The 15507-nt window shown below is 35.5% G+C and overlaps 1 protein-coding gene and 1 non-coding gene across 4 annotated transcripts in view; both read right to left on the reverse strand.

The window, feature by feature from the left end:
- Nucleotides 1–4452: 4452 nt before the first annotated feature.
- On the reverse strand, nt 4453–4559 carry LOC122737506. Its single transcript, XR_006354340.1, has one exon. It is a non-coding gene; the product is annotated as a U6 spliceosomal RNA (small nuclear RNA).
- Nucleotides 4560–6558: 1999 nt separating this feature from the next.
- Nucleotides 6559–15507, reverse strand: part of CDH12 (cadherin 12) — a 1430569-nt gene continuing 1421620 nt past the window's right edge. For all 3 annotated transcript variants that reach the window (XM_043974996.1, XM_043974997.1, XM_043974998.1), the window contains 2 exons: nt 11665–11916; nt 6559–7104 (listed from right to left, as the gene is read on the reverse strand). In XM_043974996.1, coding sequence (XP_043830931.1) covers nt 6605–7104; nt 11665–11916 — 752 coding nt within the window. In that variant the 3' untranslated portion in view covers nt 6559–6604. The remainder of the gene's footprint in view (nt 7105–11664; nt 11917–15507) is intronic.

Raw genomic sequence — 15507 nt, forward strand, 5'->3', positions numbered from 1 at the left:
TCGAGAATTTCACCTCAGGCAAGCTGCTTTGAGGGCAACCTGGAACAAGCCTGACTCTGGGGGACAGAAGAGACATGGGGAGGCTTTATACTAACTGCAACTGTAATTGGGTCTGATCTCTTATTTGTGGCCCATGTCGGACAACCATATTCTTACAATCTAAGTAAAATGACTATTTTATATTCTTTATTTTGTTGAGTTAATCATTTGTTTATATAATTCCAATTTCTGAGTTAATGACAGTTACTAGCCTTAGGTGGACTGCTTCCTTAAAGGAATCATACTGGCAATGCCTGTATCATCTTGACCAAAACATTCCGTATCCCCCTTAACTCAAATGATTTCCTTTATAGTTTCACTTCTGTAATAATTGCATGGCAATATCTTGATGCCATCTTACAGAACTGCCAAATTCAGGAAATGAAACGTTGAAATTCTATTCCTAAAGCAAAAGTCCTAGTCTTCCCTCTTTATCACTGACTCACTCAAATTAAACTTGCCTTCTGGTGTCATCATGGCTTCCAATATCCTGACTCATTTCTCTACTCCCCTTCTATATGCCCCATTTTTTCATTCTTTATCTCACCATTCAGTCTTGAATTTTATCATCTTCTACTTTAATAAATGCTGTTTTAATAACTGATAAACTATAATACCTTGGCCTTTGACCACCCACCCTTCCAGATATCCTCATATCTCAGTATCTCCTCCCCACCTTCCCCCAATGTGTTTATTTACCCTGCCCTTGCTCTCAAATTGCTGAGTGTTATTGGATAAATGTCATGCATTCAAACTTACTATAACTACTGAGAAGTAATGATTCATAACCTCAGTCAAAACAGGTGCTTTTTGAACCAGTATGTGTGACCTTTTACAAGTCATTTTACCTTCCTAGATCTTTGTTTCCCCATCTGTAAAGAAGGGTCTTAGACTGGATGACCTATAAGGACTTTTCCAGGTGTAAAGTTATGAAACTTCTTCAAAGGCATTGGAAGGGGAGTTGGGAGGAATACAGTCAGTAATGAATAAAAGGATTGCTGAGCACCACCAAGGGTCTGGATGAAGTTAGAATTTGCATTGGACACCAGTCTTCAACATGGTTTTAACTCTTTCTCTAAAAATCTCAAACATATGAAAAGAAAGGAAATAATTCAAGGTTAGATATATGCAAGGAAGGAATAATAAAAGACTGAAGGAAGGGGAGGATTTATGAAGGTGATGATGTTATCTTAGAAAGGTCTGGCCATGAGCTCCTGGATGGAGGAAGAGAAAAGCTAAGCTACTAGCAGTCTAATTAGGGTAAATTCTTATGAATACTGATGACAATGAAGACAAAAAGCATGCAAGATTTAAAGATTATGAGTGAAATTGGGATTTTTAAGGATATGGTGTATGAAACATTCCAATTGATGAAGAGGTCTAAAATGACACTGTGACAATGGAGAATTCATATGGATTGAAAACAAAAGACTTGAGAAGATTATGGAACTTAATCCATGGTGTTAGAAGGGTCATTAATATAGACCTTGCATGAAAACTAAAAATAATCAGTCAAATTTGTCGTTTTCAGATGATTATTTGTATACTGTGTTGAGCATATAATTCAGGTACTTTTTTTCCCTTTTTCATCCAAGTATATATTATGAATGATTTAATTCTGGTTCAGAAGAAAGCATATTTAAGACCTAATTAAATGTAGTCTACAAAGATTGTCATCTTTATTCACTTGTTAAACTTTGAATAAGAATAACTATTTCCCAAATTGTATTTACAAAATCAAAGGATTTGTAAATTTAGAGCTATGAAAAATGGAGTCATCTAGTCAAAGCTTTTCATTTTATAAGTGAAGGAATTGAGGCACAGAAAGTTTAAGTGATTTGACAGACGTTACACAGTTACTAAGCAACTAGGATGTTAGCCCATTTTCTCAACTCCAAATCCAATAGTATTTACATTGAATAATGCTGGTCCCTTTTTACCATCTGCCACAACTGAAAATAGACAACTATAAATGAAGTAGTCCTAATAAAAGATATAAGCGAAAGTTTTCTGATAGATTATATCAGAAAATTTCCTACAATGTTTAATATCCATTCACTCCCTACTTCAGAATAGGAAAAATAAATGGCAAAATTAGGAGGTCATGGCTTCTGGCAATTCAGTATAGATGGAACACTTGATTTAAACATGGTCCATCTTAAACTAGGCCTTCATGCAGTGAAGAAGAATCCAGTGAAGTACGGATTCAATAGTTCTGATTCAAACCCCGCAGCTGTGCATGGAAAAGACAATATTTATAATCAATGTAATGACAAACCATATTTCAAGAAATCCAATAATGGAGCCTGCTAATGACTTCCTGAGAAATGGGAGAGACTCAAGATGAAGAATGATGTATAGATCTAGGGGCATGATCAGTGTGGTGATTTGTTTTTCTTAACTATGTAGTTTTTCCTCCTTCCTAACTACAGTTTGGGGGGGGGGGGTGGAAGAGAGAGAAAATAAATGCTTAACTGAAAAAAAAATTAATAGAAGATATGCATGACCATTTTTATCATAAGCTCTATTTTGGAGCCACTGTAGGATCACAAAATAATAAAGGTAGGGGGTGACCTTAGAGATGATAGATCATTTTTTTAATAGATAAGGAAAAAATATCCCTTCTCTCTAACTACGCTTCTCACATTTCATGATCTGGAAGTATAAAACCTTCTTATCCTATGTGATATATACTTGTTTACTCTAATCAATTGATTAATTGACAATTATTAAGTTCTTTTTGTGGGCCACTAGGGACACAAAGAAAATAAAACAAACAAAACAAAAACAAAACCACAAAGCCACTGCCATAAGGAGCTAACAATAGTGGGGAGATAACATGTAAACAGTCATGTGCATACAAGATATATGTAGTGTGAATGTGAAGTAATTCTAAAGGAAAGGCACTGGGAGTCAGAGGAAGGATAATGGGAAAGGCATCTTATAGAAAGTAGGACTTGAGCTCAGTCTTGAAAAAAAGTAGTGGAATCAGAAAATAGAGGTGAAAAGGGAGAAACTTCCAGGAATGATTGACAGGGGGCCAAAAAGGGAGAGGGGAACTATAGCCAGGAGCTGGGGTGTTGAATGAAATGAACAGCTTGAAGCCTACATTGACAGCTCTGTGGAAGATAGACTGTAATGGGGAGAGACAAAAAGTAGGGAGACTAAGTATAAAGATAATAAAATAGTCTGAATGTGAGGTGATAAAAACCTACATGAAGGAAAGGGTTATGTGAATGGGAAATAAAAGGGAACATATGTGAAAGATGTTATGAAGATAGAAATATCCTTCCATAAATCCCCAACGAAGGATCTACTCTGCATGTTGCAGCCATTCCTTTATGCTTTTATATTTTGTGGACACTAATGTAACCATTGGACAATGTATCTGTTTTACCTCATTTTAACCGCATGACTAACACACCCATATTTTTCCATTTTGAAACAGTTGAGAAACAATAGATGGAAATAGTAGATAGGTAAATTTAGGAGTGAGAGAAGAAAAAAATTCCTAACAATCAGAGATGTTCAAAAGGACCACCTTTATCCTCCCTAGAGGTCTTGTCCCCAGCTATGCTGTAGAGGGTACTTTTATTTTAGTATGAGTTGGACTAAAAGGTTTATGAGGTCCCTTTCAACTCTAAAATCCTGTGAAGCCAGGGATGGGTTACTATAATCACTAGCAAAGGGATGTACCAACATTGATGAGATTAAAGTTCCAATGAAATATCAATAGACTAACCTCTAACCCCAAGTAAGAGGAACTTAGACTAAAAACAGAATTAGGAATTAGATCTATAATATTTTTAAAGTGTGACAATGTAATAATATGTCATTAATATTACATTTTGTATTGTGAACTTCTTTTAAAAAAAATGTTCTTACCTTTTATTCCAAATTCTACCTTCCACCCTTTCTTCCTCATCTTCTCTCAACCCACATGAGCATACATACATACATGCATACACATGGGCATAGACATGCACCCTCAATATCCAGTAGAAATTACTACCAATAGGAAATATCAAACCACTGAACCTAATATCATTACTCATCTATAGTAGCAAGTATACCAATGATGGAATTCTTTTGACAAAGGCTCTTCATTGGGAAATTTAAAACCATCCTTTGAAAAACAATTATGTATTTAACACTCAATTTTAGGCACTTATTTAGTTTGGAAAATGTAAATAATTTTCTTTGAGTAATCTCTTTAAAAGGCAGAGGTACTTTGTTGTATAACTATGCAACAATGATAATTAGTGACAAATTTGAGAGTTGTTTCTTTATGTGATATTTTATGCTAAGATGTATATTTGAACATGATCCTATTGATATGATTAATTCCTTGGTTCAAAGATGTGGCTTAAAAGCCCCATGCATTATTAACCTGTAAGTTGTTTTCAGCATGACAATATGTAATTTTTCTTCATGAATTTGAGTGTCATCCTTGCACAGGGGCCATGCTAATCTTCTCTGTATCATTCCAATTTTAGTATATGTGCTGCCAAAGCGAGCACAATATGTAATTTTTCTTAACAGTTGGATATTTTCTTCAGTATTCTCTTTTATTCACCCTGACTATAATGCTACTTAAGCTTCCAAGTATTCAGAGGCCTTATATACAGACATGAGCTATATTCCCATTTACTGTGGATCTTCATTAGTCACTTTTACATTCTAAGTATTTTAGCCACTACTGTGATTATATAAAATGCTAATCTTCACATTTAAGGTTAAACTACTCCAGTCTTTTTTTTTCCCTTTCTCCTGACCATGTGGATGAGGGGTTTTTGTTGTTGTTGTTGTTGTTGTTGTTGCTGTTGTTCAGTTGTGTTTGACTCTTCATGACCACATTTGGGGTTTTCCTAGCAAAGATACTGGAATGATTTACCATTTCCTTCTCCATCTCATTTTATAGATGAGGATACTGAGAGAAACAGGGTTAAGTGACTTGCCCAGAGTCACATAGCTAGTAAGTATTTGAGGCTAAACTCATCTTCCTGAGTTCAAATCCAGCCTCAGATACTTACTAGCTATGTGACTCTGGGCCCAGTGCTCTATCCATTACACAACCTACCTGCCCATAGAGAAGGTTACTTCTACTTGTTAATACCTCTCTGTGCCAAGGACTGTTCCAGGCTAAACGTATAAAAAATGAATATGCATAAGTACTAGTACTTATAAAGTACCAGCATGCACTTAAAATAAGGGGAAATGGGCACAATAGTTTTACCAGCATTACATTAAAATGGAGTTATAAGAGTTTCTCATTTTTCCTTATTTAAAGATCAATTATTGCAACTAATGAATCCACTAAAGTAGACATATTATTTGAATTAATATTGTATATTTCTACTGGCACTAATGATCATCTTTTACATTCTTACATGTTCAAATAGTATGAATTCAAATAAATGTGACCATTTGAGGGATTCATTATTCACAAAAGTTGGGACCTTGTTTGGATTGATCTATTTGTATTTCTTTTCATAAAACTAGGTGTCTACACTAGGTACAGAAATCATTTTTGCTGATGCAATCAAGGAACCTAGGGTTGGAAGGAGGTCAGATATTAAATTCTTGCACCTTGAAGCCAAAATATAACTAAATTAATTGAATAGTTTTTTCAGATGCACCCATAGAAGGAGGCCCTCTGAATATTATCTTGGATAAGGTTGATAAGGAATCATTTGTTGCTTTCCCAATGTTATTTATAGTTTGTTTTTTTTTTTTTTGTTCAGCTTTGGTCTACAGAGAAGTAGATTGCCTAAAGCCTAAGAGAAAACTATTTCCTTTGTTGTTGTTTTATTTTGGAAAAGAGAGTAACATTTTAATGAATACCTTAATATTGACTAATGTTAAAATCAAATATTTCTCTACAAATTGGGAACTTTTACAAATTGAGTTCCATACTAGTATGTTTATTTCAATTTATTTCAAATGTGGGGAGAACAAATGTGATGTTTTGGCATACAATTTTTTTAAAGAAAAAAAATCATTTGAATTATAAATAGGTGGATTCCAGAAATTCTTTTTATTCCCAAAGTAATTAGAAGTCAGCACGTCACTATTGCTTCTTGACATGAAATTAGTGTCTTTGTTCTATGTCCTCTTTATCTTCAAATCCTGTATCACCTTCTCAACAGAGGGCACTGTATACCACTTTAAAAGATAAGAGTTTCAATAGGCACTTTAGTGGAATTAAGAAAAAAATCTACCGCTCTTCCACCATGATGCCAGAAAGCTATCTTCTTTCTAGGTTGTCATGTCATTTAATTGTAGCTAATAGGCCTGAGCTCAACTGTGTTTCCAAAATGCAAATCAAAACAAAACAGAAAGGGGGAAAAAGGGCAAAGGGGGGAAAAGGACATATTATAGGATTTATATTCTCTTTGCAGAATCAACTCAAATTGACAATATGATAAATATAGTAACTTGCTGGAAACCAAGTAATCAAAGTAATCTTGCCCTCTAAAGTTTGGGTGTTGTGTCTGTTTCCCACCCACCCACCCCCATTTGTAGTTTCTTTAAATTTCTCCTCTTGGTTCAATGTAAACCTCCCCTAGGTGACTTTGTCAGAGTTATAACTTTCTTCCTCTCCAAACATGTCTGCCAAGACTTTAAAGCGTGGTCCCCAGTCAGTCAGGTAGTCATAATCCTGGTCTGCTTCTGTAGTACGGGAGTCTATGGAGCTGAGGGACTCTGCTACAGATCCATTGCCTTCATAGGCATATGTTGCCAATGAATCATAAGGGGGTGCTGTGGGATCCACATCATTTTCCTGTAGCCTTTGATTAATGAAATCTCTTATGTCTGTGTTATCTTCCACTGGTGGTCTCTGACGAGGTAAACAGAGAGTGTCTGGTTTTATATCCCTGCGTATTTTGTTATCTTCAATCACTTTTGGATTTCTCAGGGCACCAATGTCGAAAGCCTGAGTGTCCTCCTCCCCACCTCCTTCATCATCATAATGGATAACATTGTCTCTGATGTCTTCTTTAGAGGTCATCAGGGTGTCTTTTTTCTTCTGCCTTCGCAGGGCGACATACAACACAACAATGGCTGAAACGAGACAAGAATTGCATTTTGAAACTGACAAGAAAGTTCAACTCTTGGCTAAAATGTCAATACAATCCTTCAGGTAAAAGGTAATGAAACCCATTTTCTTTAAAAGACTCATTATTATTATTCTACAAAGTCTCTAACTAGACAGTCAACTATTTTTTATTAATATATTTATTCCTAGTTTCCACTGAGTACCTTGCATTGATTCCCCTAAGTGGTATTATAGCACCTAGCATGATAGTATTTATCAGAGGCATTAAATCTTCCAGTTTAGTAAAGTTTTTGTGATGAATTTTTAAAATGAAATAGGTACTTGATTATTAATTAAACTGTATACCTAAAAATGTAGAGCTAGAATAATGAGCACTTCAGACTACTCATAATTTTCAACCCAGGAACACAATAATGTTTCTAAGAGTAACATAGTTTTCCAGTAGATAAGGCAATATTAAATCTGCCCACATTTCAGAGAGGAGTCATTTGAGCCAGATGTATAGGGATGGGGGAGGGGGGCAGGGATTGAGAGGGAATGCAGATCATCTGAGTCTCTGTTTCTATTTTATGAAATAAAAGGATGTTGTAGTCAATTAATCAGAGTTATGCTGTTAAAGGTTTACAACCCACTATCTATAAATGTGTGTATATATGCACATAGGATACACTTTTAATATTAATCTTCATTATTAAATTTTTATCTATCATTTTCATAAGTTTAGACAATAAGCAAAACAATAAATCAATCTCTAACTTGTAGGATTTGCTCATTTTGAGTTGTAAAGGCTCATAATTAAAATTTAACAATCAGCTTTCCTAATTTAGTTCTACCTGGTTCCAACATTTCCTAGGAAAGTAGACAATGGTATATAAGGTTGCATTGCTTTCATCAGACTTTGAGTGCTTATTTGCATAAAAGTCAGTCTAAGGATTAAAGGGGACAAGGGACTTGATCTTTGCTATAAAAGAGACTAAATTTCAAAATCTTTAAAAATGGGCAGTCAAGTAGAAAGCCACCTATGGAGGATATGCCTGGCTCCTGAGTTTGTTCTTCAGTTCCCCTGCAGCTCTTAGAGAAGGCAAAAATGGAGATTTGGAGGAGAGTAGGTATTCTCTAGCTGAGGGACTCCTACTGTCACTAGGTAATGGGTCCTGGTTGAGGCCAAGATTTCATCTGAGTTCAAAGAAGAAGCTATAGTCAAGTATCAGTGTCATATGCCCTGCCCAAGGACAAGATCAAGGGGTATTTAACCGAGTGATTATACTAATAGAGACCAGGATCAGGAGAGAAATATGTTTGGAAAGACTGTCTACAGTAGGAAATGGACTAAGGTTGGAGTTTCAGAATTTGAGTTCAAACTTTGCTTCTTTTGTCAAGTTACTTAGACCTCTGAGATTTTTTCCTAACTCTATTTAACAAATTGATGATATAAGTATGAAGAGACATTAGTGGGAGAGGGGGTCCAAATGGTAACAGAGGCACTTATGGGACAGTGAATTCCAAGTTTATGGGAAGATGATTTGTACATTTCAGTAAATGCCTTGGCTTCAAGCTAATTGTTTTCTCTATCAAAGGCAAATGTATTGGTGGGGACTTATGAGCTATGGTATTAGGAGTACAGATTCTGAGAGTACCTTGTACCTTGGTTAGTCATCCTTTTGAGCTAATTTCCCATCTTGCATTCATTGGTTAAGTTCCTCTGAGAAAGTCAAACCACAGATTCAAGCTGATCTAGGCATCTTCACTCCAAAGTTTTGTTGTGTTTTCCACCATCTACAGTTTGGGGCTCAGCTGAAATACTGGCCTAAGATTCAGTATTCCTTTTCAGAAAGATTCATAAGCCAAACCCAGACACCATCAGGACTCTAGAGTCTGCCATCTCCAAAGCAGAATCCCTCCTCTGTGAGCTGGATTTGCTATTTTCAACTAAGCATCTTATTTTCATTCCACTGGATTTTTCCATCTTCTTCAAGACACCATTGCTAGAGGGGTGGCAAGAAGAAAAGAACTCTTCCCCACTACTCCCCACTTATCATATTGTTTAACAGGTACAAGGAAATTGTGAATTGTTAGAAGTAAGTTCTTCCTCCATAACTGGTTCTTTTCTTGACTAACTTCAGATTTTAACACTTTCCAGTCCCAGAAGGCAAAAGCATTGACTACCAATATTGTCGAAGTGTGACACTTTCAAATACAAATAGTTCACTTAAAAGTTTATGACCCTTAAAAGGTTTGATGTCTTCTACTTTCTCCCTACATTCTAAAGTTCATCCCTATACCAAGGAATCAATGTATAAATGGTTCCCTGACTATCGCCCTGATCACCCTTGTGCCCAGCCCAGGAATTGTATCCACTTTTATAATGAAATGCTTGATTGCTTCAAACTGTTGTGTTCTGCCATATTGAGGGCAAGTCGCTATTGTTTACAGCTGAGCTATTTGAAAATTTGGTGCAGAACACCACCTAGTGTTAGAGTGATAAAGCTATAGAAATGTTATGAAACTGGGGCTTACAGGAACACACAGTATTACCTAATTAGTTAGTTAATACCCTTTCTAATCTTTTAGCTCTGTTTCTTGTTTTAAAAAAAATGCTTTCTTGAATAGGGAAGGAATACATGTGTTAGGACATTTTCTACCAAATTAAAAAAAAAAAGTATAGTCAGAAACATCTTCTTATTTGCATTGGCCCCAAAATGAAGAGGACACAAAATTTAGGGAAGCAAAACAACAACAAAAAGCAGCTCTTCTATTCAGTGTGAATTTATTCTAACCATTTAGGGGATTTGTCTGAGCAAAGATGATGCCTGCATGTAATCAGCACAATGGCAAAGGCATTCATGCAATTTTGCATAAATTAAAGTAAAAGGAACAGATTAGATTTACATAGATGTCATCAAAGCAAAAATGCCAATCATTCCTCATGACAAGGTGCAAAGCTCCCTCAGCTCACTTGTTTGTAGGATAGAAATTAGATATTTTAAAACACTTTCTTTAAATTGAAATGTCCCATCCCAACTGCTTCTACTGAAGAATTTTGAGTATTTGTTAGAATTCAAGTTGCAACCCTGTAGGAGTTGAATTCAACCACAGAGAGAGACTTTCTAAATCAGGTAGTGAATAAACAAGTGAAAAGAAGTCCTATGAACATCCTAAAAGTCTAGAAGGTAAAATAGAAAGTACATATTTTAATCCCTTTCTTTTTTTTTCCTGAATCTTTTATGTTGCTTTGTTCCAGAGTTTAGAACAATGCCTGCCACACAGTAGGTTCTTTATAAATACTTGTGGACTTGGTTGATTTTTGTTTTTGTTCTTGTTTTTGTTTGTGGTAGAGACAGGAAATACATGAACAATTACTATTAACTCACAGTTTAAAATGATCAAATATTTGGAAAGAACTTAACTCTAGTCTTTTCTTTCTGTTTACTTTCACAGTGAATTTTAATATAAGACATTTTCTAGAAGAAACATATGGTCAGGTATTAATTATCTTCCCAGCATTTGTGCTAAAAGCCACAGAATATTGGTAGATCTGCAATGGAAGATTTATGAAAAGTCATAGACATAAATTTCCCTAGCTGTATTGTCATGGAGAAAGTGCAGTCTTTATCAGGTAAGAGAGTATCTACACTGATAAGATCATGATTTCATCCAAAAAGGTACAACTAGAAACTGGACTCAAGATACATTTTGTGTGTGTGCACGTGTACATGCACATGTACATGTGTGATTATATAAGGGCTTTAATTGTGATAGGAACAACAAAGTCATACTACTCCAGACCACTAAAAGATACATGTATATACATATATATATAGTATATTTAGAGCTGGAAGAAACTTTAATGGGTGTCTAGTCTAACCCTTTCATTTTAAGGTGGGGGAAGGAGAAAGGAACAAATATTTATTAAGTGCCTGCTATGTGTTTGGTCCTATGCTAAGCACTCTCTATGAATATAATCTTATTTGATCTTTACCACAACCTTGTGAGGTAGGTGCCATTATTATCCCCATTTTACAATTAAAAAAAAAATTGAAGCTAAGCATTACATAGAGGCCCAGGGTCATAGTTACTATGTGTCTGAATCTGAATTTTAACTCCAGTCTTCCTAACTCCAGGTTAGGTGCTCTATCCACTGTAAGACAAGAAGCAGAGTTTGGTACTTGAATACAGTTATTCTGTCTCCTGGCCCAGAACTCTATGTACTATACCAACCTAACCCTAAAAACAAAACAAAACAAACAAAAACAAAAAAAGAGATAGGTGTTCACTAGAAACTTTTATAATCATAGTTATTTATTGTTGGACAAGTTTAACTTAAAATTCATGCCTTATTAAAGTCCCTATGTCCTGAAGGAACTAATAGATCTCACTAGTATTTAGTGAACACTAAGAAAACACCAACTCCAGATAGTTCTCTCTCTAAAGCTCATGTGAAGTTAAAGCAAAATATAGGTTGAGAGTGGCCAAGGTAGGTAAGGGAAGAGGGAGTGGGGGAGAGAGAAATGGAATGACAGGAGAACACAGACAAAAACATTTTAAAAAGTGTGAAATTAACCTACCTAAGAGAATAACTATACAAAGTAAGATTGCAATCAAAGCACCAGTGCTGAGTCCTACAGGTAGAAAAATTGCCTCCACATTGCAAGACAGGATGGTACCATCAGAATCACATCTACAAACTCGAATAGTCATTGTGTTTGTGCTGCTCTGCACAGGATAACTGCTGTCCTCGATCACAACTGGAAGAAAATAAAACTCTTGCTGCCTGCGGCTGTATCCATTTCTTCTAGTTTCAATTCCAGCTGTGTTGTCTACAAAACATGACATTTGTGACACAATGGTTACTGTATACTTTCTTAATATGGTAAAGTTAGTACCTGTTAAACAAGAGCAAGTTGTTCTTAAGCCGGTGGATTTATTTTCATTTTTATTTTTGCAGTTTCCTAAGAACCTTGTTCTATCTTTACCAATGCTGGCAAATTCAAATCATATGTAATCCAAGTAATCTTGTAGGGGAAAAAAAGGTATTTCTATTTTTATATATTAATCCCTTTTGGCATGACAGTTCAAATTTCAGAGGAGAAAAGAAAATAGAAGGAAAAGATTTTCTTTATTAAGTAGGAAATGAATTACAGTGAGATGTTTCTTTTTGACTTTTCTTGTCAATACCTCTATAAAAGGGAATAACATTTTTGTTGAGCATTTTTCTTACCATAGAAAAGCAGGTTAAAAATGAAGTGTGAATCCCCATAAAGGTATTCTTACTGTGAATTGCAATTTAAAATACACGGATTGAGCATTTGAGACTGGTACTTGGTGTGATCCACAGTCTTCAAAATACCACTACCGCACCTTTTCTAGATAGGGACCCAGTGTTCTTATTTCTTCTCATTTAATAGATATTCTCAATGTTTTGCTTCAGTAAGGTATGGATATTCAGAAAGGAGAGGAAGGAACTGACTTGATTCCTGCATGCTCTAATGGCTCTAGATAAGTATACAAATAATCATCATCATCATTTAAATAATAATCAATATCTAAATGAAATATTTAACTAAAGAATATTAGAGTAGAAAGGGCTCTAAGAGTTCTCCTTTCCAATCCCTTCATTTCCTCATTTCTCTGATGAACAAACGGAGTTCTTGAGAAAGGAAATGACTTGTACAAGACATGACAGAAAATTAGTTTGGAAGAACTCTGACTAGAACCCAGGTTTTCCTACACAGTGCTTTTTCCATGCTACAATGCTGTCTTTCTTTAAATTTGTTTCTACATACACAAAAATTGAAGGCTACTTGCGGTAATATAAGTCAGCAGAATATTTTAACTTAATCGTCTGGGAAATTCAGAACAAGGCATTTATTTTCTGAATAATTGTCTCAATTTTCCATACATTTCTACACATGTCTAAATAACTTGCATTTTTACAAGCTATTTTTACTCTGGTGGTTTTAAGAACTCCAGTGTTATAATAAGAGGCCTGAGAGTATATTACCACTTCTATGCATAATATTAACATTGATAAGAGAAGCAATGGGGTTTCAATAAATTTACATATTATAAAACTTTTCCGTGAGATAAATGACAACATTGAGTAGAATTGCTTACAACCTTTGCTTTAGATATATTTTAGCCAAGCAACTGAGTGTACTAATTCTCTACTGTTGACAATTTTTGTACATCCATTTATCTATACATATACATATATATAGCATGTATATGTGCATGTGTCTGTGTATATATGGGTGTACATTTGCATATATACATATATGATATGTTTTATTAATAAAAACCATAAATCAACTACTATATGCAAGGTACTATACTAAGGTCGGTGAGGGATAAATATAAGTATAAGACATAGTCTTTACCCTGAAAAAAAGTTAATAATAGACTTGAAGAAATACTACTTCATATACATAAAATAATAATTAACACCACAGATCACAGTAGGGTCAGTACAAATGGGTCTCTGGATAATAACTCCTCAAGAAAGTAGCTCATGGTAGAGGAATATCACTGTGACCTGGGGAATAATTATTACCACTGTAATTTCTCCAGTACTGATCTCCCTTCTTAATTTGCTACAAAGGTCAAGGGATGAGAAATAGTCTGTTATTACTTAGACTAATTATAAGCAATATATATTTCTATAAAAGAAAATGCCTTTAGTGTTTGTTTAGAATAAATGAAAACAAGTAACAATAACTTAAAATGCAGATTATTTTACCACTGTATTCTAAAGAAACAGTTTTGTACCTTTACTTTTCTAAATAAAGCTATTTTTAATTTTAAGCCAAAGTTTTTACATGTTTTTTTTTAAAACTCATCATTTAAAAACCACTATTAAATTCCAGTAACTTAGAGCAGAACCAAGATGGTAGAGCAGCAGGGAGCAGTACAGTGAGCTTCTCTTCAAAACTTTTCCACTCAGATCTAGAAAAGGCACCAGACCAAATTTTCACAAGGAAATACAATAAAATATTACAGTGAGAAATTTTTCCAGCCTAAGTCAGTATAGGGAGTCAGCCATAGAGAGGTCTGTGGACACTAGTAATAGAATCTGATCAAGAGCAGCAGTAGGTAGAGAGTTCAGGAATCCAGGGAGAGGCTGTAGATTAGGGCAATAGAGCTCCCATACAGGGCAATGTAGGATACAGGAACAGGTACCATATAGAGGTTTGCCATTCACTACTCGGTTACTGGTCACATATTTAGCATGGGCTATGGAAGAGGACCTATGCTCAGTGGTAGTATTCCAGTGTAGAGAGGGGTTGCAGGGCCTAGGCAGAGATGAACATGTTCAGAAGCAAGTAGCAGTGTGACTGACCCCAGGAGCAGAGCAGGGTCTCAGTTCCAACTTGTAGTCAGTTCTGAAGCCTGAAGATGAATAATTGGGGTAGGAATCCCAGACCAAAGGGCTACTGTCAGTTCTGTGTGGCAGAACCAATAAACTTTTTTAACTGGCTGATGGTGGTTGAGTCAAATAGCAGTCTAGTGTGGTTCAGACCCAAACCTAGATCAAAAACATCCAGAGTTCAGACCAGGAGCATCAATCAGACTTTTCCCTGGGTCAGACCACTTTGCAAATTCTGAAAGCTTGCAAGTCCCTAGCATGAGGTCTCTCTAAGATGCTTTTAAAAACTCAATTCCCCAAGAAAGCAGTGACAGAATCAATCAGCTCAGGCCTTACCTCCAGAAGCAGCTCAGAAGCCAAATCTAATATCAAGTTCAAAGTAATAAAATCAGTGAGAAGAATGAACAAACAACAACAAGAAAAAGAATGTTACTATTAAAAGCTATTAGAGGGACAACTAGGTGGGGCAGTAGATAGTGCACCAGCCCTGGATTCAAGAGGACCTGAGTTCAAATCCAGTCTCAGACACTTAACACTTACTAGCTGTGTGACCCTGGGCAAGTCACTTAACCCCAATTGCCTCACCAAAAAAAAAAAAAATAGCTATTAGAGTATCAGGGACACATAGAAGAGTGTTAACCTGGATATTAAAGAAAAAATCAAGAAAGAAGAAAATAAGGACTTTAATTAGGGCAGTGGAACTATAATAGCTTGTGGTATTGCAAAGCAAGGAATAGGGTAACAGACCAAAGGGAACTAAACCACTGCTCCTGAATCACAGAAACTATACTTAACTCCTTAATATAAATGATCCTTTAACAAAAGGAACTATAGGACTGCTTGCTCCTGAGTTAAAGATAGAAGCTACTTAACATTAAATAGAAATTACTTGATGTAAGTGGATCATTTTACATAATGACATAAAGTCCAGGGAGTAAGGTGGGGAATCATTGGGAGGGGATAATTTGCTTGGTGGAGGGTCCATAAGTCAATCAAAAGTCTGGAATTGACAAAGATTGGCTAGCACCAGGCAATTCACTGGCCC

The sequence above is a fragment of the Dromiciops gliroides genome, chromosome 1 (genome assembly GCF_019393635.1).
Source record: "Dromiciops gliroides isolate mDroGli1 chromosome 1, mDroGli1.pri, whole genome shotgun sequence".
NCBI lineage: Eukaryota > Metazoa > Chordata > Mammalia > Microbiotheria > Microbiotheriidae > Dromiciops > Dromiciops gliroides.